At 60.8% G+C, this 24083-nt stretch overlaps 1 protein-coding gene across 5 annotated transcripts; it reads right to left on the bottom strand.

Annotated features, from left to right (window-relative positions):
• Positions 1-684: 684 nt before the first annotated feature.
• On the bottom strand, positions 685-20298 carry ZBTB7A (zinc finger and BTB domain containing 7A). Of its 5 annotated transcripts, none has more exons than XM_067734196.1 (3): positions 19609-20298; positions 8631-9904; positions 685-4729 (listed from the first exon to the last, which is right to left on the bottom strand). In XM_067734196.1, exons 2-3 carry the CDS (start codon positions 9887-9889, stop codon positions 4228-4230), a joined length of 1761 nt encoding a protein of 586 aa, XP_067590297.1. In that variant the 5' UTR covers positions 9890-9904; positions 19609-20298; the 3' UTR covers positions 685-4227. The 5 variants fall into 5 exon arrangements, with proteins under 5 accessions (XP_067590297.1, XP_067590296.1, XP_067590298.1 ...); XM_067734195.1 differs by lacking the exon at positions 19609-20298 and adding an exon at positions 18365-18607; XM_067734197.1 differs by lacking the exon at positions 19609-20298 and adding an exon at positions 17370-18241.
• Positions 20299-24083: the final 3785 nt, after the last annotated feature.

Here is a 24083-nt window from a genome sequence, read left to right as displayed (position 1 = left end):
GGCGATGGAGGTCTCCCCAGCCCCCTCCATCTCCTGCCCTGCCCCCCCACCCCCCGTGTAAATCTATATATTTAGTGCGAGCTAGTCTTACTCTGAGGTTATGGCTCCTGGGGTGCCCGAGCCCCAGGCCCTGACCCGTCCTGCGCCAGCCAACATCCCCACTCCAGGAAGGCTGCTTCCTCAGCTTAAATAACTTTTTTAAAATAAAACTGCAAATATAAATATCTTTCTTTCTCAAAAAATAGGATTTTTGCTTTTTTTTTTTTATTGATTTTTTACTTTTTTTCTCCTGCTTTTCCTTTCACTCTCGTTTCTTGCCGCCTACAATCCTGGCTGCCTGGACTGCCTTGGTCCTGGAGGAGCCCCTGCCTCTTCTGTCCCATCACATGCCACGAGGCCGTTCCCTCCACGGACAATGGGTCTCAGTAGTGCAAAGACTCCCCAGAACACTCTTGAAGGGGCTGGGGGACCCCTCCCCCCTACCTAAGACCCCCTCCCCCTTGGAAGGAAGCAAAGGGACAGCCACGTACAAACAGGGTGACAAGACAGGATAGCCATGAGGGGTCTCCTGGGCGAGCTGCCCACGGGGGGCAGACTTTGGTATGGCCCAGGGGAGCCCAGCTGGGCACAGGTCCAGACTCAAACTCTTGTCAGGCTGGGCCTGGTCCGGCACTTTACATTCACTGGTTTTTAAGGTTTGTATTTTTTTGCCTTTTTTTTTTTTCTCCTAATCTCAAAAGGCGGGGTGGGGATCAAGGTGAGGGGGCTAGCCAGGGGGCAGCAGCAAGGGTGCTAATCTCTCTCTCCCGGGTCCTGCAGGCTGGCGACCGCTCCAGGTGAGGGCTCCGGCCCCCACCATCCTGCTGGCCCACCGCCGTCGTCCCAGGACGCCCTCCCCCCCACCCCTGCCGGAGCCCCCTCCTGGAGTTCCCCCCGCCTGGACCTCACTCATACACAAGCGCACACACACATTCACGCAGCTTCACCAAGATGATGGAAATAACAATTTCGCTGTTTTTCTTTTTTTCTTTTTTTTTTTTTGTACCAGGCAGTTAAAAAAAAAAAAAAAAAACACCCCAAAAAAAGAAACCACAAAAAAAAACCCCAAACAACCAAACAAAAAAACTTTTTGCTCTGTCCTTTCTGACCAGTCAGCACGTTCCCCCTCAAAATTTTTTGTTTGTTTGTTTCCTGAAACGCGAGAATTCAGCAGTATCTTTGGCAACACTTTATCACGACCTTAATTTAAAGAATAAAAATAAAATTGATCCACGTCTATATACAGTATGTGATTGCGCGGAGTTGGGGGGCAGGGCCTGGGCTGGGAGGGCGGGGGTCCCGGCTCTGGGCCCATGCAGATGCTGCGGCCCCCGGGTATGGGCTGGTGGGCAGCAGGAGAGGGGTTAAGGCGGAGTGGGTGGGCAAGGCTGGCAGAAGCTGAGCGCAGAGCTAGGGGTAGGGGTTTAGTGCAATTCCCGAGGAGGTTTGTGTTAAAGTGTGCTCGGCGGGGGTTCAGCCCTTGCCCCCGCTGTAGTCCCAGAGGCCTTAATCCCCCAAGCCTGGTCTCCCCCCACCCGGCCAGGACGACAGCTGTGATTTTTCAGTTGGTTTTATTGCGAGGGGGTGTGTGGGTAGTGGGGGAGAGGGCTGTCCCTTCAGGGAACCTCTCTGGGATGGGGTAGGGGTGCAGGTCCCCCTAGCCTGGGCACTCGAGCTCCCTGTTCAGCTTGCATGGGTTGTTCTCTGAGAGAGCTCGCCCCCACGATGCTGGGGTGTGGGCGGGGCCACCCGGCCCTGGGCTCCCCTGCCACCCCCCTCAGGAGGGGGGGTCCTGAGACATCTGGGGGGCTGACAGGCTCAGGGGTGGGGGGAGCAGGAGGAAACAAAAAAACTGTCCTGTAGAAACAATGATGAAAGTTGCCTTCTTTAAAAGCTTCCCTTTAAAAACAAGAAAGAGATGGGGTCTGTCACAGAACCAAGGGGCATGGGGTGACGGGCCAGCAGCTAGAGGCGGGGAGCGGGGACACCCCCCGCACCTCCGGCTTTTGACGAGGAAGGGTCTCCGCTCAGCAGAGCGTCTATTTACAGGGCCCCACGCTAGGGTTGCATATGCGACGGGGGATGGGTGGGGGGGAGGAGGGTGCCCCGGCCTCTGGCGACACGGCCTCCCCAGCCCTGGCCCCAGTCCGTGGCCTGTGGCTCGGTCAATGCCGGGCCTTTGGGGAGCCAGAGGCTGGGGGGAGGCGGGTGCCAGCCCCCAGGTTACAGTCAGTGCCTTTGAGTAAAAAGAGGGGTGCAGTGGGGGGTGGAGTAAGGCCCTGGAGGTGAGGCCCCCTGTCACCCACCTAGGTGGGGATGGTGTATCCAAGATGGCAGCTCCTCGGTGGCCACAAGGAAGGGCGGCCATGTTGGAGGGTGGGGGGACAGCAAGGGTCGGGGGCAAGGGCAGGGAGACGGGATTGCTCCGGCTGGTTGGAAGGCCAGCCCTCTCTCGGGCCCATCCCTGAGCTGGGGAGTCGGTAAGGAGGGTCCCCGCGGACACGGGTGGCCACTGTATGGCTAGCAGGTGAGGAGACGTCTCCAAATCAGAACCCAAAAAGGGACAGAATGGGGCGGGGAGGTGCTGGGCGGGGTGGGGGGGACACGGCAGAAACACAAAAACCCCGCAGTCCTGCCTGCAAGGCGAGCCCCCATGGGAAAGCACAAATACCTCAGAAGGCTTCGCCCTCACCCGTGACTTCCTGACCCCCTTCTCACCTCGGGGAACAGAAGTGGATTCTACGTCTGTGGTGGGTTTCTTTTTTTATTATTTTGTACAAAAATAAATCGACTTTTAGGAATTTCTGTTTGCTCTCTCTCGCTCTCTCTCTCTCGCTCGCTCTCTCGCTCTTATTTATTTTTTTTTTGTCTTTTTGACTTTTCATAGAAGTTGGTTGCAACTTGTAAACATGTTTTTAAATTAAGAATTAAGATAAAGTGTAGTACCCGTTCTGTTACAAAGTGCCAAGACTTCTATTTGTGGTTGGTTGTCTTGTTGTTTTTTTTTTTTTTTTCCTTTCATTTTTGTAAAATCTTGTTTTTATTGCTTTTGTGACACTGGAACTTCTGGACACTCTCGCTCCCCACATCCCTGCCACCGTGAGACCCTGCGTTCCCTCTGCTCTTGGCTCTCTCACCCCACAGTCGCCTGCTCCTCTGAGGAAAAGTATATTTTATATATATATATATCTATATATAAATTTTGTTTTTAAGGAGGAAAAGAGAAAAAAAAATCCAAAAAGTGCTTTTAAAAATCGGGACAGGGCTAGGGGAAGGGGAGAGGGTGAAGACAAAAAGTTTCGAATCTCCAAACGTCTCATGGGGTCTGGGGTGGGCCTGGGTCGGAGGACCAAGACGGGGGTGGCAGGGGCACCCTGAGTGGCGGCCCGCAGGTCCCGCCGGGTTGTAAGTGCCGTGAAGGAAGGCGGCGGGGGCCCTTGGGGAGTCACCCTGGTGCCCTCCCCCCCTTCCCCGTCTTCTCCCCTTTCTCCACGCCTGGAAATAAATAGATTTGTGTCGCGGTGGCCAGGAGATCCGGGGGACCACAGGCAGGGACGGGAGGCAGGGAGGCAGGTGGGGAGACGGAGGGGGAGACCCCCACTTCGGAAGTGCCCTGAGGAAGGAGGGTGGGGGTGCGGATGGGGCCGTTTTAACGTCCGCTCACAGCGGACACAAATCATTTTTAAGGTCTTATCTCAAAAGACTCTAGAAATCAGCGGGGGCGGGGCAGGGCGAGGAAAAGAAAAGTCCCCCCCTCCCCCGCCATCCCCGGCCCACGCCCCCGTGACCACCCTCACCCCTGCTGGGACCTGGGGCCCTGATCGGGCCTCCGATGGGACCCCAGACCCCGAACCGCGGGGCGCCCGGGGAGCTCAGAACCCTCGTATCCCACAAAAACCCCAAGCTGAGCCCCGAAAGCCATCAACGGGGTGGGGGGCAAGCGGGGCTGGGGGTGGGGGGGCGAGGGTCCCCGTGGAGGGAGAGAACATCATGAAGGAGAAAAATCTGAGAAAAGCACTACCCTAGATTCTGTGACGCTTCATATATATATATCTGTATATATATATATATAGATATAGATATCTGTATATAGATAGATTTCTTTTTTTGTGTTTTTTGGGGGTGGTGGGTGATTTGCTCTCTCTCTCTCTCTCTTTCTCGGGTTTCTGTTTTCTCTTTTTTTGGTTTTCAAGCGAGTCCGGCCGCGAAGCTGCCATCGGCGGTGGCCCCGGCGCCCCCGTCGCCTCCCCCAGCGGCGCCCGCTACATTCAACCTGCCCAGGCCGTCGGGGCTGGCCTCGTCCTCATCCTCGTCCTCGTCCTTAAAGTGCTTCTCCTGGCCATTGCGCCGCGCGTCCGGCGACCCGGGCGGGGCAGGGGCGCCGGGCGGCACAGGGGCCCCCGGGGCAGGGGCGGGGTCGGGCCCCCCAAGCCCGCCACCCCGCACCCGGGGCTTGCGGCCGCGGCGTGAGGGCACGCCGTTGCAGCCGTCCTTCTTGAGGTGTCTGTGCAGGTGGTCGGAGCGCACAAACGTCTTGCAGCAGCTGTCGCACTGGTAGGGGCGCAGGCCAGTGTGGACGCGCATGTGGTTCTTCAGGTCGTAGTTGTGCGCGAACGCCGCCCCGCACTGCTGGCACAGGTACGGCTTCTCGCCCGTGTGCTTCCTCATGTGCACCTTGAGCTTGTCCTGCCTGTGGACGGGCCGAGGGTCAGCTGGCGCCCGGCCGGGCCCATGCCCAGGATGGAAGCCCCCCGTCCCCGCCAGCCTCGGCGCGGGGAAACCGGGACCCTTGCAGAAAGGTGGGCTGCGGCAGGGGCGCCCCCGTTTTGCGGGGAAAGGGGGTGCGGGTCCCCATTCTGAGAACAGCACCAAGGAACCCACCAAGGTGTGAAAAGGGTCTTGGACCCCGCTCGCTGTGTGGCCACGGGGAAATGGCTGAACCTCTCTGAAACCCAGTTTTTCTTTTGGCCGCACTGCGGGATCTTAGTTCCCCCACCAGGGAATCAAATCCATGCCCCCTGCAGTGGAAGCGCAGAGTCTTAACCACTGGACCACCAGGGAAGTCCCACTGAAACCCTTTTCTTATGCATAGGAGGAGGAAGATAACAGGCCTCCCTCCCACCTGGGGCTCTGCCCAGTGGCAGGTGCATGGCTTCACACTACAGGCATTTACTGAGCACCTGCTGCATAGCAGACCCCGTTCCAGGTGCTGAAAATGCTACAAGGAACAAGGAGGAATGCCGGAGTATTTGGTAACAGAGAGGGTTAAGCTGTCCTGGCTTTAGCACTGAAAGTTCTGTGTCCTGGGAAACCCCTCAGTCACTGAAAATCCAGAGCAGCTGGTCACAGTAGTAACCAAGTCCCCACCCCAGGGACCCCACCCCCTACCCCCAGTTCCTGCCAGATCTCCCCTCACCTCTGCCTCCCTCTGCTCTGGCCACACTGGCTTCCTGGCTGTCACCCCAACACGCTGATAACAAGGAGCCTACCTCAGGGCCTTTAAACATGCTGTTCTGGCTACCTGGAGCACTTTTTTCCCTCCCAGATCTTCACAGTTGAATTTCAGCCCAAACGTGATCTCCTCAGAGAGGCCCTCCCAGACTCCCTCAACCCCGGTCCCTCATGCCACCGCCTTTGTTTCTCATCTGTCTCCCTGACTGGACTGTGAGCCCTGAAAACAGGGACTGGGTGTGATTCCAGGGCCCCTCCATGCCCATCTCACCCACAGGGAACTGTGTGGACCTGGCTCAGCCTGGGGCCTTTGGCCCACAAAGCTGGTCACCATATCAGCTCTGGGGAGGCTATGGCCCAGGTGTTGCTCTGTCCCCTTGAGCCCTTGAAATGTGGCTGGTCCAAGGTGAGATGCGTAAGAAGTGCAAAAGGCACCCCAGATTCTGAAGACTTCATTTGCTCAATGTACTGTACAATATCTCATTTATAATTTTGCTTATTGATCACATATTGAAATAGAACTAATGGACTATGTAAAGTACGATTAAAATTACTTTCACCTGTTTCTTTCACTTTTTAAAAATGTGGCTGCCAGAAAATGTAGAGTCACGGAGGTGGCTCACATGATATTTCTATTGTCCTATGCTGGTCCATAGTGATGGGGGTGGATTCCTGCCTGGAATCCACAAGGCAGGGGCAGGGACCTGGGTCTCCAGAGCTCTGGGTAGAATCTGACCTGCTCCTTGCTGCAGACTCTTATGCTCCACTGAGTCACTCAGGGTCTCTCCCTTCTGATGCCCACCAGACTGAGAGCTTCTTCAGTGCCAGGACTAATAAACTCCTACTCATCCTTCAAAGCCCCACCGGAAATGCCCCTCCTCCTCCAGGAAATCTTTCCCAACCCCGAGACAAAGGCCTGCACCCTCCTCCCCCCAGGCTCTTTCAGTCCCAAGTCCCTCCCTCTGGCACCTCCCACAGAGCTGGTGTCCCTGCTTGGCCTAACTTCTATGGCTTCTTACTGTTCTGAGGATCAAGACCTGGACCTTTGCAACCAGACCCCCTGCCTATTCTCTGGCCCCGTTATACCCCCACGTGAGCCAGCAGAACCTGGGCCACAATAAACTCATCGCTCCCTGGATTATCTTGAGCTGTTACCAGAAAGAGGATGGCAAGGGCCAGGCACTTCCCGCCACCGCCTACCCCGCCTCCTAGGAGCCGGCTAACATGGTCTCCCAGTTGTCCCACTGAGACCCTGGGGCCAGGTCACGGAGGGAACAGGAGGGACTCGGATTGTTCTAGCACTGTACAGAGATGTCCCTAGCTGAGGCTTGGAGGCTCAGAGAGGGGAAGTGACTTGCCCTGAGTTGCACAGAGGGTTGGGGGCTGTCCCAATGTGGGGTGGGGGTGGAGGAAGCCCCAGTTTCATCACTTCAAGCCCCGGCCTGGGTAATTATAGCCCCGGCCGCCACAGGCCCTGCTTACTCAACTCTCTAGTGTGACTCAGAGGGGCCCCTGGGCTCCCCAGCCTGGAGGGAGGGGCGGGGGCTGGGGCCCTGGGGGGCAGAGAGGAGCCAGGTGGGCACCTGGGAGGAAGAGGCCTGGCCTGGTGGCCCTCTCTATGCCTCAGTTTCCTAGAACGGCAAACAGGATCAGCCCTGGGTTGAGGGCGGGGTGGCCAAGAGAGCTCCAGGCCAGAAGGTGAAACTGAGCCTGGCTGAGGGTGGGGGCGTGGGGGAAGGTGTCACCTCTCCAGGCTCTGGCTTGCTGGGCCTCTACCAGGCTGCTCCTCCCAGGCTCTAAGACCCCTGAGGGCAGGACCCACAGCCAGCCCAGTCCACCATCTCCACATCTGGAGCAAGAGGGAGGCCCCTAAGACCAGCGGCACCCCAATCTCACCAAAGGGGGGGAGCCAGGCCACCCACCAGGCTGCCTGCCTCCCGGCCAGTGCCCTTTACCCCTGCCTGGCACTCCTGGGCCCTGGAGTCCCAGCCACACCCTCCTCTCCTGGCTTGCTGGGGAGGGGGCCCAGGTGCTGGTCCGGGGGTCAGCTCCCAGATCCTGTCCCCACAGGGCAGGGCCGGGAAGCTGGGACAATGGCCTCTTTCTTCGGCCTGGGTGGGTGTGGCTTGGGGAACCCCGGGGCTGGTGAGAGTAGGGGGTGATGCTGAGTCACCCAGCCTGGCTAGGCCCCCACACACCAGCCCCCCGCTCCCACTGGGCTGGCCCAGCCTGCCACCTCTGGACTCTTAAGACCAGATCGCAAAATCCCCCCAGCCTGGCCTCAAACTCCTCCTGTCCAGGGACCAAGCCCAACGGCTCCCGTGCCCTTTTCCCTCCACTGGTTGTGGCGAGTCCCTAAGCTGAACTGGCCTCAGGGCCTTTGCACTGGCTCTTCCCTCTGCCTCTCCCTTTCCCGCTCCCCATGGCTCCCTCCTTCTCCTCCTTCAGCTCTCAGTCCTCGGGGAAGCCTCCCTGTTTAAGGCAGCACCTACAACCACACCCCGACCCTGTTCTCTGCTCTTTTCCTCCCTGGCACTTTCCACCAACTAGTGTTATCAGTTCTGCGGTTTTATCTCGCACATGCTCCGTCGCCCCCACGGGGATTTTGGCTTGTCCGTCCACTTTTAGAACAGGGCCTGGCACCCAGCAGGCACTCCATAAATGTTGGCTGAATGAAGCAAGTCCCCCGGGCTCACGGAAGACTTCAAAGTTACCTAACGACCAGAACTCCCTGCTCCCAGTGGGGCTGTCACCCTCTCCCAAGGCCCAAATGCTCCAGTCGGGATGAGAAGAACCACCCAGGGAAAAGGAAGAAAAGCAACTCCTTGGGCCCTTCCTTCCAGCCTCACACAGGTCGGCACCGCCTGGCACGCTTTATGTTCTAGTGGTCACCTTGTTTAGGGCCTGCGCGGCACCACCCACCCAGGCTCTCTCGACAGGCGCATGGGGGTCGGGGGTGCCCTGATGGACAAGGCACCCTTGCAGGGCAGGGCGTGGTGTTGTTTTCGCACGCGGAGGCAGGGTGTGAGCGTGCTCGCGCAGGCGGGGCAGGGGGTCCCCGTGTGGCTGCTTTTGGGGCAAAGGGCCCCCAGGAAGCACCCCCCTCCCCCACGCCCCCCGCCGCGGTGGCGCCGGCTCACCTGGTGAATCGGACCTTGCAGATGTTACACTCGTAGGGCTTCTCGCCCGTGTGGGTCCGGATGTGCCGCGGCAGCTTGCCGGCGCCCTGGATGACCTTCTCGCAGATGGGGCACTTCTGGAAGGCCTTAGCCCGGATCTTCTTCTCCACCTTCTGCGACCAGGCCGGGTAGACGTCGCCGTCGTGGGCGCCGCTGAAGTACTTCAGGTAGTAGTCCACGACGCCCTTGTCATCCGCCCGTGACTCCTCGTCGCTGTCCCCCGCCGTCGCCGCTCCCGCCCGGCCCACCGACGACATCATCTGCTGCAGCAGTGTGCTGGCCGCCAGCCCGTCCGTGTCGGCCCCGTCCCCGTCCTCGCCCTCGGCCGTGCCCGACAGGAAGCCCGGAGAGTCGCCCGGCTCCGGGGCCGCCTCTGACAGCGAGGCTGCCTCCTCCTCCCCGCCCCGGCCGTAGTGGCCGTTCTGTGTGGCGGTGGACGGCTGGGCCACGGGGGGTGGGAAGAGGCCCCCAGTGGGGGCGTCGTCATCACGCTCCGGCCACAGACCTGGGTTGCTATCTCCCTCATCCCCGTCCCCGGCCGGGGGTCGCTCAGCTGGGGGGCCGGGCCCGTAGAAGTCCAAGCCATTGCAGTCGCCGGCAGCCACGGCGGCCACGGCAGCGGCCACGGCCTCCTTGGTGGCGTCCAGGTCATCGTCGGATGCGCCAAAGGCAGACCATGGGAATGAGGCGGCGGCGGCGGCGGGCAGGCTGTTCATGGGGTTGCTCTGGAAGAACTCGAGGTACTCCTTGGCACGAAGGAGGTTTCGCTGATCAATTTGATCTACGAGGTCCAGCTGGCCGGCATCGGCACCCGCATCGGCCGCCAGGATCTGCCGGTCGAGGAGGTCGGCGCAGACGTGGCTCACGGCGGGGATCTCGAGCAGGCGGGCGGCGCTGAGGATGTCGCCCACGTTGGCTGTGCTGACGGTGAGCGTGGCCGTGTAGGCGAAATCCATGAGGGCCGTGAGCGCCTCGGCGCTGACGAAGTCGATCTCGTACACGTTCTGCTGGTCCACCACGGCACCCGACGTGAACAGCTTCTTGAAGTACTGGCTGCAGGCAGCCAGCACCGAGCGGTGCGTGGGGAACTCACGGCCCTCCACCAGGATCACCACGTCGCACAGCAGGCCCTGCGTCCGCTGCTCGTTGAGTCCGCTCAGAATGTCGCTGCTGTGGTCGGGGAACGGGATCCCGATGGGGCCGTCCACGCCGCCGGCCATCTTCCGCGCCGAGACCTGCAGCGCCGGGGAGGAAGGGGCGGTCGTGAGGGACAGGGAGGGCCGGGCCCACTGGCTGGGCTGCGAGGCCCTCAGAAAGTAGTGCCCCCACCTCCCCCACCAGCCTCGGTTTCCCCAGCTCTGCATCAGGATGGTCCATGGCTGGTTCTGCATCATCAAAGTGAGAGGACGTTGGCGAAACCCAACTGGGTGCTTCAGAGATGAACACCGGCCCCCCTCCTGGCTTTACGAGAGAGGGGAGTGCCTGTCCAAAGGACAATTTGAAGTGGCGTGGGAGCACACAGAAGGTGCTCAATAAATGCCCAACACAAGTTGTTTCCTAATGAATCTGAGCACGGGATTCTGCCCATGCCCTCTCTAGGAGGCCACAGCGGTGACATAAGGCACCCACCGTGCGCTGCCCTGGCTGAGCGCCCAGCAGTCCCAGAGGCAGCACCGTCTCCACCGCAGAGGTGAGAAAATGAGGCTCAGGCTCAGGGAGTCCCAGGGGCCCATGGCTGCACCTCAACTCAAACCCAGGGCAACTGACCCAAGAGCCAATATCCAACCAGCATGGCCGTCCATCCCTGCCTAGCCCCTCGGCCTCCCTAACCTTCTCTCCTGCCTCCTGGTCGGGCCCAGTTCTCTTGGGGGGCTCTGAGTCAGGAAGGGGTAAGGCCAAGACCCAGGGACCTGGCCAGGGTCATCAGGGCCGTGGGCGTGCCCTGGTGGGGTGGGGCGGTGACTCTGCAGGACAGACCCCTTCCTGCCCTGTGGAACCCCTAGGACGTGGCTCAACCCTCGCAGTGAGTAACTGGGGGAAACCAGGCCACTGCCTGATGCTCCTCCCTGCCCACTCAAGCTGACCCTGTCAAGGAGGAGTGGGGGGCCAGGGGGCCTCCTGCCCACCTCCTGCCTGGCCAGCCCCTCTCCTTTTGGCCACCCTGTTTGCACTGTTCGGCCCGGGACGAGGCCCTGCCACTCTCCGGGCCTCAGTCTCCCCATCTGTCAAATGGGCAGAAGCCTTTGGAAAAGCAGGGCCACGGGGGGGACTCTGTCCCGCCCCTCTCCCCTGCCTCCTATTTTCCGCCTTCCCCTGGGCTGTGACTCATCCACCCACTTGGGCGCTTGTGCAACCCTCTGGCTCTGTCCCCACCCCTCCACCCTCTCCGGGGAGCCCCCGGCCGCCCCAAGCCACCCAACAAAACCCACATTCCTCCAGGCCCAGCCAGCCTGCTTTCAGGCCAGAGCCTCTGCATGTCTCTGGGGAGAGGGCCTGAACCGGGCCTTCCTCAGCCTCTAAAGACCCCAGGACCCCCAGCTGGGTGACCCAGCTCAGCTCTAACACAGATCCCTCCCACTGTGCCTCTAGTGGGATACAGGCGGCTGGCCCGGCAAGGGAGCTGGGCTTGGTCTGGTCAGTCCTAAGGCCAGGGTAGGCCTGTCCCGACCCAGGGCCGCCCTGCGAATGGGGTCCAGGCCTTGGGGCCGACACAGAGGCCTTTGTGTGGCGTGCAGGCGGCCAGTGCACTTCCCGGGACGCCTCTCTCCGCCGCCCGCCCTCTTTCCCGCCGACCGCACCAGCTGCTTAGCTCCCGCCTCTGTTCCGCCAGCCCGCGGTGGGTGGCGGGGCAGGCTCAGATGTGGCTGCTGGGAGCAGGAGGAAGGGGATGGGGGCGCGACCCCCCCCCAGGCTCGGCCACGGGAAGCCTCGGCAGAGCCCCCTGTGGCGGCTTCCACCCCCTGCCACCATCTGCCGTCTGGCCCCGGGCCCCAGGGAGCGAGTGGGCAGATGGGACTCCGGATCAGACCGGCCTCGGCCCCTCCTCGCCCCTCCTCTGATCCGGGCCACCAACGCGCCAAGATGGCCACCCTGGCCCTGCTTGCCAGTGTCCCCTCAGGGGTCCTCCTGGGGCCTCTAGGTCGAGACCTGAATTGGTCCAGGTGACTCACCCCTCGCCACGGCCCCTCCACCCCCCCCTTCCCACCGGCACCAAGCCCACCGGGCCAGGCGCTGGCACATCCTTACTTCAAGCGTGAGGCTGCCCAGGCTCCCACTTGCTGGAAGCCACCCGGCTGGGAAGGAGCAAGCTCCAGCCTTGAACCTGGCCTGGGGCAATGTACCCAGCCCTGGGCTTGGATCTCCACCAGCTGGAGGAGCCGGGCCACATGCTAAGAGCCTGTTGTGTGGGGCAGCCCTTGGGTCTGGGCTGGGTCTGAGGGTCCGCACCCCTGTCCTTTCCCAGCTGGGGCCTCTATTTCCCGCACATAATCATCTGAGACCCTCCCCCAAAGGGCAGGGCCTGGGGCAATACCAGCCAAGGAAAGCCCCAGGGAAGTAGCATGACCCCCATTTACAGATGAGAACACCAAGGCCCAGAGACAGCTAGAATCCAGGCCAAGGGCACCCAGCAAGGCTGATCCAGGAGCTGACAGAGGCGAGAGGCTGGGGGTCCCCCAACCCTCCCTCCCCGACACCTCCCAGCCAGCCACAGCCCCTTCCCTGGCCCTGGAAACTAAGCTGACCCAGCCCTCTCTCCAGGAACGTACGCCACCTGCCTGCCACGCCCGGGGCCACTGCCCTCCCCCTACCCGGGGCCTCTCAGGGCCCTCCCTCTAAGAAAGCAGAGGAAGACCCTGCCAGGTGGGAGAAGGAAGTCACGTGGGGTCCAGGCAGCAAAAAGCACCTATTACTGAGCACCCACTGTGCGCCACAGCACCGTCTCACCAGGTGACCCCTGTGGCTCCCTTCCTGGCTCTAAGAGGCCCTGCTGGCACCTGACACCTAGTAGGTGCCCCGACACGTGGCGGTTTCCTCGGTAATAATGAGCCAACGAAAATTCTCTCCTCCAGGAAGCCTCACCCCCTCAACGACCAGGGTCCCCTGAGCCCAGGCCCGCACCCACCCAGGGCCCCGTGTTTCATCACAGCTCCACCCCAACACTCGCCCCCATGGGATTTCCGGGGCCGTTCGATGCTGACTCGGCGGCTGGCCGAGGGGCAGGTCTCAGCAGGCTCTTCCTGGGCTGGAGGTGGGGCGCCCTCCTCCCTCTGGGCTGCTCCCAAGCCACCCTCCACCCCCCGCCCCCGGCCTCCCCTGGGCAGTGCACGGTAGGGGCGCAGCAAACGACAGGAGGAACCAAAGACCAAAGAGCTATGTGCTGGAGAGCCCACACCCAGCCCCGCCCACCTGGCTGGCAGGCACACCCAGTACCAGGGGACCGTGCCAGTCCCACCTCCAATCTAACCTAGGGTCACTTGCTGCAGCAGGCAGCAAGGACCCGGGCCTGCTTTTTGCCCTCCCAGGGGGCCTCCTCTGTGCCCTGGAACCTTCAAGAACTAACTGGACCCTGGGCTTTAGAGATGAGGAGAGGCTCAGGGAGGTGATAAGGCCAGGGCAAGGTCACACAACAGACCGACAGCCAGGCTGGGACTCAGATGCTCTGACTTGAGCCGGCCTGAGCTGACACCTCTCAACTACTGGGGATGCAGGGAGAGGTCAGGAGCGTCCTGACTTGGTCCCAGGAACAGCAGGTGTCACCCAGGAAGGACCCTAGGATTGTGGGAAAGGTGTCCTAAGCATGGGAAACAGCAGGGACAAAGGCTCAGCGGTGGGCACCTGGGAGAGGGGCAGGGGAAGGAGGCTAGAGAGTCCCCAAGGTCAGGTGCAAGGTGAGGGTTGGGGCCGGGCCTCCTCCTCCCCCCCACACTCCTCAGGGGGTGGCCAGCAGTGGATAGGTAGGTAATTGCCACCTGACGCCTTCCTGGAGGAGTGTCCAGGGATGCGGGCAGCTTAACAGGGGGTTAAGGCCTCCCTCCCTACAACTCAGGGAGAGAATGAAAGGAAACTATATAAGGGACCTCTAACACCTACTACCTGCCACAGCAGCCCGCGTCCATATCCTGGCTCCTCCATTTCCAAGCTGGGTGAACCTGGGCCAAGAAAAGCACCTCTCTGTGCCTCATTTTCCTTGGGGGTTGTGACAGTGGCAAAGGGTTCCACTCTCATCCTCTTAGCAAACTTTGGCCTAGGACCTACTGTGTGCCAGGGACAATCCCCAAAGGCCCAATGAGGCTGTTTACCCCCTCCCTTGTGGATTGGGGGCTTTGAACTTCACCTCTGAACGTCATTCCAGGAATCCAGCCCCCTCCCCAACTACTGTGTACCAAGGAAGTGTGTGGTGAGCCCCAGGAGGAAGCTGAGCCATCATGTGTGTGGGGGGGAAACCAGGCCCAGAGAGGGTGGGCGGCCGCCCCAAGGTCACACAGTAAGTCTGGCGCCCAGGTGCGGCTGCCAGGCCAGTGCCCAGCCGCCCCCGCCCCCTCCCAGCCTGGCAGCCTGTGTTGCAAGGTTGGTCCTGACGGGTTACCCCGCCCCGACCTGGTGCCAATCCCCGCCTGGCCCAGTACCGAGGCCGGGGTTTAATGGGACAGGAATGCAACGTCCTGATCAGGAGGTGGGGGGCACCAACGGCTCAGGGTGACTGCTGGCTGCCAGCTGTCAGCCTGCCCCCTGCCCGCCTGTCCTCGCAGGCCTCCCTCCAGGCCAGACACCAGCAGACAGGCCCTCGGCCATTTTATGTGTCCATTTATTGCCCTAAATGGGGAGGGGCTTCCTGCCCGGGGCCTTAAAGGGCCAGAGGCAGGAAGGTTGCAGGCCCAGTGGGAAGTGTGTGTGTGGAGGCTGGTGGGGGTGGGGACTAGGAGGTCATGGGGATCCCATCTGAGCCCCAACTCATGGGTGGGGCTGAGGCCCACCCTGTTCCCACGCTCTGAGTGCTGTCGTGGGCCAGGAAGTACAGCCCTGACACCAAGACCAGCTTCCAAGAGGAAGCCCTGTGAAGAAAGAGCCATTTTCAGTGGAAGTGGAAGGAATAAGCTTCCTGTCACCGGGAGTAACCAAAGCCAGGCTTCACAGAATCCCATCCGTGCCTACACTGCCCTCAACTCAGGCTGCACCTGCTTATCCAAGATGCCCAGGAGAGGCCTGGGTGACTTCCATCCAGACTGCTCCCTCCCTCCCCTGAGGCCAGCTTGTCACCTGGAGGTGCCTGTACCACCCCCAACCCCACCCACAGCCTGAGCAGGTGGACTGCTCGGCCTGGAAACCCCAAAGGGGTGCTTGGCCCACTGGGGCCCCAGTGTCCTATGCCTACAAATTCAGCCAGTTCCCTCCTATCAAACACATCCTGATGGGAGGTGGGACCGAGCCTTGTTTTCCAGTCAAACCCGAAAGGCGTGGGTGAGGACACTTCCACCAAGTGGCCGTCCACAGCCTGCTGGGGGGACAGATGGAGGGGCTGGTCCTTTGGCCAGATTCTCCACAGGGCGCCTTCCGCGCTTTGGTGCTCCAAAGACTCGGGACTCAGGCCGCAAGGGCAGGGGCTGTTCCTCAACGGGGCTTGACGGGAGCCTGGTCTGGATCACCTCAGCAGCAATGCTCATAGCTCTGGGAGGAAGGGTCTGTAACCACTGCCCCACTTCACAGGCCAGGAAACTGAGGCAACTTGCCCAGGGTCACACAGCAGAGCTGGATTTGAACACGGGTCACCTGTCTGGCTCCATCTGGCCAAACTAACTAGTCCTGCCAGGGCTCTACCCTCCTCTCCCACCACACACACTGCCCCCAGGTACCAGCAGGGGACTAAATCCCCCCACCCTGGGGGCCTCGGTGGGGGGAGGACAGCTTATTCTCACGCCCCCTCAGAGCTGCCCTGTGACAGCCCAGAAAAGGGAGAGGTTTGCCTGAGGTCACACAGGAAGCCTGGGGCAGGGCTGGAGTCCAGCTGACACCTGTGAACTCAGGGCATCAGAAAAGAGATGCAGGAGGGGCTCCCCCAGGCCCTGACACCACACAGCAGTCACTCAACAAACATTCCTGGGGAATCACTGAGTAAATCCTCACTTTTGGCCTAAAGGTAATCTCCCCATTGTATCGATGGCAAAACTGAGGTTGGCAGAAGGGAGGTGACCTCCCTAGGTGGACCTCAGGTGGAGCGGAGGGCTGGGCTGAGATTGGACCACGGTGGCCCCCACCCAAGCCTGTTCCTCTGGTCTCCACTGCCCAGGGCTGTTGCAGGGTGGTTTATGGTCTATCAGGTGCCTGGAGCACAAGATGACAGGTGGGGGGGTGTCTCAGACACACACACACACACACACACACACACACACACACACACCCTCCAGCAGAATCCCTGCTGTGTCCTGAGCTGACCCAGGTGCTTCCTCCATGAGGGAGGCAAGGAAAGGGAACACAGGTGGATCTGCAGGCAGTACCTGGGGGGGACCCACAACCACCTCATTTTACAGAGAAGGATGCTCAGGCTCCAAAAGGCCATGGGGCTTGTCCAAGGTCACAGAGCAAGTGGGCCAGCATTTGAAACCCCTGTGGACCCCCTCCTCGGGCCAGCTCTGCTTCAGAGGGGTTGGCCCTGACTCTTGGCTCTGGGAGGTGACCTGGGTCTCCTCGGAAATAATGGGTTGTAAAAACACAGAGCCCTGCCAGTCTCCAGGGGCCAAGGTGCCAAGGGGCGGGGCTGCAGCTCAGATGGGGTGGGAAGGGCCTGCCTCAGAAGACCGGGAGGCAGGGAGGCTAAGGCCCCTGCTGTGTGACCTTGGACACCTTGCTGCCCCTCTCTGAGCCTCACTGTCCTCTTGGGGCAAAGGCTCCATTTGGCAGACAGGTGCCTGCTGTGAACCTCCAAGCCCTCTGGAAGATAGGTGGGCCGGCGCCCCTCGGCTGTGACACACAAAGGACTTTGGACGCGTCCTAAACTAGGAGGCAGGACCACAAGGGTCAGACCCAGCTCTGGCTGGGTGACCTTGGGCTGCTCTCTGCTTCCCCCAGGGCCTCAGTCTTCCCTGCCCCATAGGGCACCACTCTGAGCCTTGCTCTAAGCCCCTGAGGCCCCACGCTAGCGTCTGGCCTCCCCTCCTGGTCTCAGTTTCCTCGCACGGCATCGGGGACCTCCACCAGCCCAACCAGCTTATGGGTCAGAGGGTTCCAAGGAAAAGAAGGGAAGGAAAAACGCCAGCACAAGATATAGCTATTGCCTCGAGAACCTTCCCCAGTGGACGAAGGCTGAGCACTGCCGGGCCTCAGTCTCTCACACAGAGAAAAGGGTGCATGGGCTCCCCGCAGCCACCCGCTGCCGAGGGCCTCTGCTGAGAGTTGCGTGGCTCCCCGCCCGGGCCAGGGTGCTGACTGGCCACCACGCAGCCAGTCAGCCAATCAGAACTGAATAATAAATACCCCCCCAAAGTGACCCACGAATTAAAATTTCAGTGTCCCCGTTGGCTCCTCTTTCCTTCATTAGGCATGCGGATCCCAGGGCTTCGCTCTTCCAGCCACTGGCTCCTGCCCCCCCTTCTCCCCTAGGCTCCCGTCTCCACAGCGATGGCTGGCGGTAAACAGAGCCCCGAGCCCAACCGATAAGTGCCAGGCCCCACCCGGGTTGGCCCTCGGGGGAGAATGCCCCCCTACCTGGAGCCTCCGGGGCCTGGGCAGCAGCAGGGCCTAGCCTGGACTCCCCGGACCTCTCCCAAGACCAGCTCTGCCAGTAGGAAGTGATCGGCTGGTCCTGGGGAGGGCCCCCCAGTGTGGGAGCGGCACACTCAGGGTTACGCCCTGGCCCTGTTGGGGTGGGGGTGGGGGGCTGACATGGAATCCTGGACGCCCTCTCCGGCCGGGCCTGCTCCGGCCCTGGTCCGGGAGGCAGCTGGCAGGGAGGGGGGGTGGGGGAAGCCAAGCAAGCCCGCCACCCATGGGTGAGCCAGGTGGGCACACCCGGTGGAGGGGCACCAACACCTCTCTCACTTCCGCCGCCTGGCTAGGGGGAGAGAGGAGTTGCCTACCTCCCCCTGCCACCCCGCCAACTGCTGGCTACATTCCCCAAACATTTAGTGGGTGCCCACAGGGTGCCCGGGCCTGGTTGGACAGCAGTCTCTTGCCGCGGTCCACCGGACTCCCTCACCGCCGGCCAGCCAGCGCGGACAGTGCCTCCCAGGACCCGCAAAGGCCTGGGCCCCGGGGGGTGCACCGGCCCCAGCTCAGGCCCCTGCCTGGTTCCCAGGCCCGGGGCTGGGGGAGGGGGCCGGTTCCTAGGCCGGGGAGGGAGGCAGAGCGAGGGAGGGGGCCGGATCCCACCAGTTCACCCCCTCCTCTGCCCGGGCTCAGGGTTCGCACGTGGTGGTGGCGTCAAGGGGAAGGAGGGGTGTCCGGGCCAGAGGAGACGGGGTCACGCGCTTTGGGGGCGCGGGCGGGGCAGAGGGGTGCTCTCTGCTCCCTACCCCGGGGCCGGGGCCGGGGCCGGACGGCCGCGCGGGCAGGGCGAGGGGCCAGGCCGGTCCCCCCGCCCAGGGCTGAGTCAGGCCCGGGCGGGGGCAGGAAGCGGCCCCCTCCCCCGCCCCGGCCGCAGTGCGCGGCCCCCGCCCCGGCCCGCGGGCCCCCACCGCGCCGCCCGCGCGGGGGGCTCCTACCTCCTTCCCGGGGCAGCGGCGAGGGGGCCCGGCCCCGGCGGCGGCGGTGGCGGCGGCTGCGGCTGGGCTGGCTCCCTCCGAGGGGCCGGGAGGCGGCAGTGAGCCTGGCCCCGCGCCACCCCCCGCCGCCGGCGGCCAATCCCCACCCGGGCTGGGGGGAGGGCGATGCAAATTACCCCGGATCTGGGTCCGCCCGCCCGCCTCCCCCACGCCCGGGCCCAGCCTGCACTAGGCCGCGCATCCCCGGGCTCGCCTGCGCCGCGCGGCCGCCCGGGCCGCCGCCCTCCCCGGGGAGCGCCGGGTGGGTGACCCCCCCCCCGGGGCGGGGGGCTGAGGGGAGGGGGGCTGGGGACGGTTACACAACCAGGCGGGGAGGGGCCCCGAGGCGGGGAGGGGGCCGGCCCGCGGGCCGCGCAGCCGGAAGCCGGGGACAGCCACCGGCCCCCGGCAAGGGGAGCCCGGCTCCAGGCCCCGCCCTCTGGCCGGCAGGGCCCGCCCTCGAGCCGCGCCGCGCGATCGGCCCGCGCCCATTGGCTCTCCAGCCCGCCGCTCACCGCCCCTCCTCCGCACCGCCCCTACCCGCGGGCCGCGGCGGACCGCCAGCGCAGGGCACCCTGGGACTTGTAGTCCTATCCGCCTGCCACCTGCCAGTCGCGAGCGCGGGGGAACTACAATACCCAGAGGCCCGAGCGGCCGCGCCCGCCCACCCGGACACCCCACCCCTTCCCCCTCCTTTGCAAAGCCCCCCTCCCTGTTTTTTCAGCCCCCTCCCCCCCCTCCCCCATGGAGCTCAATCCTGGCCAACTCCAACGTATGCACGCAGCACCGAATAGGCCCCCGGGGGGCGAGAGCGCCCCCAGTACCCAGCTGCAAACTTAGCACGCGACGCGCCCCCTATCTCCCCACGCCGGCTCCCCCCACCCTCAATGCAGCCCCGCTTCCCCTCCCCCTCTCCCCGCGCGCCTGGGAGCCCCGAAAAACCATGCACGGAGGGGGGGGCTGGCGCACAAGCCCATGCACTTCGCCCCCAATACCCACTCCCGGGCGGCGCCCCCTCCCCGCCCTCGGGATCCAGGGCGCCTCCCGCCTCCAGGCAGCTGCCAACCACCCCCTCCTCTGAAACTTGCGGGACGTCCCCGGCTCCCGGGATCGCCCCTTCCCGAGAGGGCAGGGGTGGGCGCAGCGCCCCCGGCCCGTCCCAGCCCTGCACCCCGCGCTGGGGGCTACGCCGGGCGCTGACTTACCTCTCGGGGCCGGGCCGGGGCCGGGCCGGGCCGGGGCGCGCGGGGCCGGGGCCCGGAGTTGGGACTGGTCTCCTCGGCCGCTCGCCTCTGGGGTCCGCGTCTCGCTCTCCCCTCTCTGGCTCTCCCCTCGTCGCTCCCTCGCTCCGGCGGCGGCGTCACTGCCCCTACAGTAACTGTACAGTACAGCCAAAGCCCCGTATGATGCTCGCGACTCCCTTCCTGGTTTCTCCGAGGGCAAGAGGGGTCCTCCCTTGTCTTAAAGGTGCCGCAGCCGCCGGCCCCCCCACGCCCAGCCCGCCCCCCCCCACCCCGGCCTCAGAGGCCAGAACAGGCTCGGCAGGTCCCCTCTTGCCACGTCTCTGCCCTCCCGTGGGGCTTCGCCCGCTGCGCTGGGGAGACCGGGCTGTTATTAGGTTTTGTCAAGTTGGTGGGGGGGTCCAGCCCGCCCCCGGCGCGCCCCCCCCTCCTCTGACCTCTCCGCCCCGCTGCGCGGCGCCGTGCCAGCCTGCCAGCTTATCTGGCCCCAGAGCTCCCCGGGGCGCGGGGGGAGCGGGCCCCCCGGGGTGGAGGGGGTGGGGGCCTCCAGATAAACAGGCCCCCAGCCTCTGCGCAGAGGCGGGTGCGGGGGGGCGCGGGCTTTGCCCCCGACGCCTGGGGCGTGGCAGGATGGCAGCGGGGGCGGGGAGGGCTGTGCGCACTGCGAGGAGAGACGCGGGCGTGGGTCGCGGCTGCCCGGGCTGCTGGGGGTAGGGGGGGCGAGAGGGGGTGGGGACCTCGGGCCTGGCGCCGGCCCTCCCCGGGCCTCAGTTTGCCCAGCCGCGGAAGGGACCCGGGGGCAGGTTTTCAGCTGACTGCTTGGGTCCGCTGGGCTCCCGGGTCCCTCAATGAAACAGCCAACCTGCCCGCCCGAGATTATATAAAGGAGTCGCCTCCGCCCGCTGCGCCAGGGGCGTAGCGGGGGAAGGGGTTGGCGAGGGGCGGGCTGGGCTGTTGTTTTCCCGGCTTTCCAAGTTCCCCCACCCATCTGCGGGCCACTGGGCGGGACGGGGTCCCGGCCCCGGACGCCTGGGTTCTGCGGTCCTCTCCCGCAAGGGTCTGCGTGGCTCGGGAGGGGCGGAGGTGGGGAGTGGGGAGGCGTTGGCTCAGCCCAACTTTTTTTCCCTGTCCATTTCTCCCACTTCCTCCCCGGTCGTGGGAGAGGTCCGGCGGGGGACGGGGGAGGGGGAGGAGGGGACGAGGGGTGAGAACAGCCTGACCCGGCCCGGCCGACTGCCCGTTGCACACAGTAGGCGTCCAGAGAGGGCTGGCTGGTGCGATCAGCCGCCTGGGGAGCTCTGAGCCTCAGTTTCCCCTTCCTTATTCCCTTGGTCGGAGAGGGCTGGCACCTGCTTCGTAGCTGTCGTTTACTGAACGCTTCTCTGGTGGCTGGCTCTGTCCGGGGTCCTGTTTACCTTCATTCTAACATCTAATGCCATTATCATGATCATTATTTATTGTTATTATCATTTTTACCACCATTACCTTACAGGCAGGAAACTTCCACTGCCGTGGGTGAAATGCACCCCGTTTGTCCTTCTCCGACTTCAAAGCTTTCCTCCCCCCACCCCAACCTCCTGCACTTTACTGCCTCTTCACACACGTATTAAAAGTGCCTTTAAACGCCCAAATGGGTTGAATTGGCTTTTGTAATAATAATTGGGCTTCAAGGGGAAACCCGGGAGGCCCCCAGAAGGGAAGCGACAGCCCCAGGACTTGCAGCCTGAAACCAGCCCCGGGGTAGGTGGAAAGGGACTGAGGGAGGGGCCGCATGCGTCTAGCGTGAGGGCGGAGCCCAGGGACTTTGTTCTAACGACCCTGCCTGGGATATAAGCCCTCTTCCTTCCAACGTGCAGGTCCCAGGGCAGTGCTTGGTCTCTGTAGATACCTGAACCTCAAGCCTTAGTCCTCAATGGTCTCTTTTGCCATCCCGCCCAAGCTCCACCCACTCAGCCAGAGCAGGGGTGACTCAGGGTCCCCTCTGTACCACCCAGCCTCAGATATCTGGCACCCTTCTCTACAGTTAATAACCTGACTCAGAAGGGGCAGGGAACTCGTATGTAGGATTGGCGTTGAATCTAATCCTTATCAGGCCCTGGGAAAAAACAGGGATCATATGATTTCCATCTTAACATTTGAGGAAATTGAGACCCAGAGAGGGACAGTGGCCAAGGATGTTGAACCCAGCTTCACCTGACTCTGGACCCTGCCGGAAGGGCTGTGGGCAGGTCCTTCAGAAAATAAATGCTGGGATGGTGTACCCCTACCCTGTGCCCACTCCTGTCCCTGCAGTGCAAAGAGAGGGAAGGGAGCAAAGCTTTGTCCTGACCCCCACTCCTCAGTCCCACCCCCTCCCCTCCCCAAAAAAAGATACCCAAGTAGATACTATTTGAAAACCTAATAAAGTATAAAAGATTGAGTTGCTGTGTGACCTTGGGCAGCTTACTTAACCTCTCTGACCCTCAGAGTCCTCTGTAAACAATAATGGTAGAGGGACTTCCCTGACGGTCCAGTAGTTAAGACACTGCACTTCCACTGCAGGGGGCATGGGTTCCATCCCTGGTCCTGCAACTAAGATCCCCACATGCCGCAGCGTGGCCAAAAAATAAAAATTAAAAAAAATGTTTTAATTAAAAAAGAATGATGGTAGAGACTTCCTAGGGTTGTGACAAAGGAGAAACAAGATGGTACATGTAACATACTTAAACAGAACAGTGCCTGCTGGTGGGAAGTCCTCAACACAGGATAGATGTGACCATGCTGTTATTGCTGTCATTATTATTATTATTTGAGCCATACCCTTCCCCCCACCCTGTTCCTGGCCAGTGTAGAGTTGAAACCCACATCTCCAAAGGTGAAAAATTCGCACACACACTCAAGGCATTTTTTTTTACCTCATTGGCAGACCCCACCCCCGCCAATGTGCTTGGCTAAAGGGTTCTTGGAATGTATCAGAACCAACTCCATCATAGCCATAAAACAATACAAAAGTTGATAAATACTTGAAACTTGCCTCAGAACAGATTTGTTCTAGGGTGAGTAGTAACACCAGCTCTCATTTTCTGAGTTCCACCTTTGTGTGTTATTTTCGTCTATCTGTGGAGCAGGGGTTATCATCCCTGATGTATGTGATAAAGACACCGAGACCCAGAGGGGGTAAGAAGTTTGCCAAAGTCACACAGCATGCCAGCGGGGTGACTTGAATTCAAGTTATATGGGCTAGGCTGCAAAGCTGTATAATATTTTGAACCGATAATTCTTGTCACCATAAACAGGTGTTGCTTCTGGGAGCAGAGTGAGAGAGCTTCTGTTTACTCTCTTTGATCTTTTGAATTTTGTATCATGCATTTATTACTTATAATAAAATAAAAAATACTTCTAAAGTAGCACATTACTTAACCTATGTGCTTCAAAGAACACCATCAAGAAAGTGAAAGAAAAACCTACAGAATGGGAGAAAATATTTGCAAATCGTAGATCTGATAAGGGTCTACTACCCAGGATATATAAAGAAATCTTTAACTCAACAATAAAAACACTACCAATTTTTTTAAGGGGCAAAGGATTTGAATAGACATTTCTCAAAAAAGATATATAAATAACCAATCAAGCTCATGAAAAGTTACCCAACATCATTAGTCATCAGGGAAATGCAAATCAAAACCACGAGGAGACACCACTTCACCCCTGCTAGGTTGGCTAGAATCAAAAAGACAGACTGTAACAAGTGTTGGTGAGGATGGAGAGAACCTGAAATCCTCATATGTGGCTGGTGGGAATGCAAAATGTTATAGCTGCTTTGGAAAACAGTTTGGCGCTTTCTCAAATGGTGAAGCAGAGAGTAACCATATGATCCCTCAATTCCACTCCTAGGTGTCTCTACCCAAGCGAAATGACAACAGGAATATCCATAACAGCATTATTCCTAAGAGCCAAAAGTAGAAACAGTCCAGGTGACCATCGACTGATTAGTGGATAAGTAAAATGTGGTCCATCCATACAATAGAATATTATTCAGCCTTAAAAAGGAGTGAAGCACATACATGCTACAATGTGAATGAACCTTGAAAACATGATGCTCAGTGAAATAAACCAGACACAAAAGGCCACATAGTGTATGATTCCATGTACATGGAATGTCCAGAACAGGCAAATCCAGAGACAGAAAGTGGGTTAGTGGATGCCTGGAGCTGGGAGGTGTTGGAGAGAATGGGGTGGGGGGAGTGCACCAATAGACATGAAGTTTCTTTTTAGGGTGATGAAAATGTTCTGGGATTAGATAGTGGCCATGGTTGCACAACTCTATTACTAGGCTAGAAACCACTGAATTAAACAATTTAAAGGGTGAATTGTATAGCATGTGAATTATATCTTAATAGAAATTATATAGAGAGAGTTACTTTTTTTAAAAAACAAATTTATTTATTTATTTGTTTTTG

This window comes from Pseudorca crassidens, chromosome 3, assembly GCF_039906515.1.
Source record: "Pseudorca crassidens isolate mPseCra1 chromosome 3, mPseCra1.hap1, whole genome shotgun sequence".
Taxonomy (NCBI): domain Eukaryota; kingdom Metazoa; phylum Chordata; class Mammalia; order Artiodactyla; family Delphinidae; genus Pseudorca; species Pseudorca crassidens.
The sequence above is the reverse complement of the archived record's forward strand: the minus strand, read 5'-3'. Positions and strand labels throughout refer to the sequence as shown.

Coding starts and splice junctions, on each gene's coding strand:
- ZBTB7A (XM_067734194.1), bottom strand. CDS start 10,063: ATGATGCAGAACCAGCCATGGACCATCCTGATGCAGAGCTGGGGAAAC. Junction 4,730..8,630: donor TGCAAGGTCCGATTCACCAG/GTGAGCCGGCGC, acceptor GCCCGTCCACAG/GCAGGACAAGCTCAAGGTGC.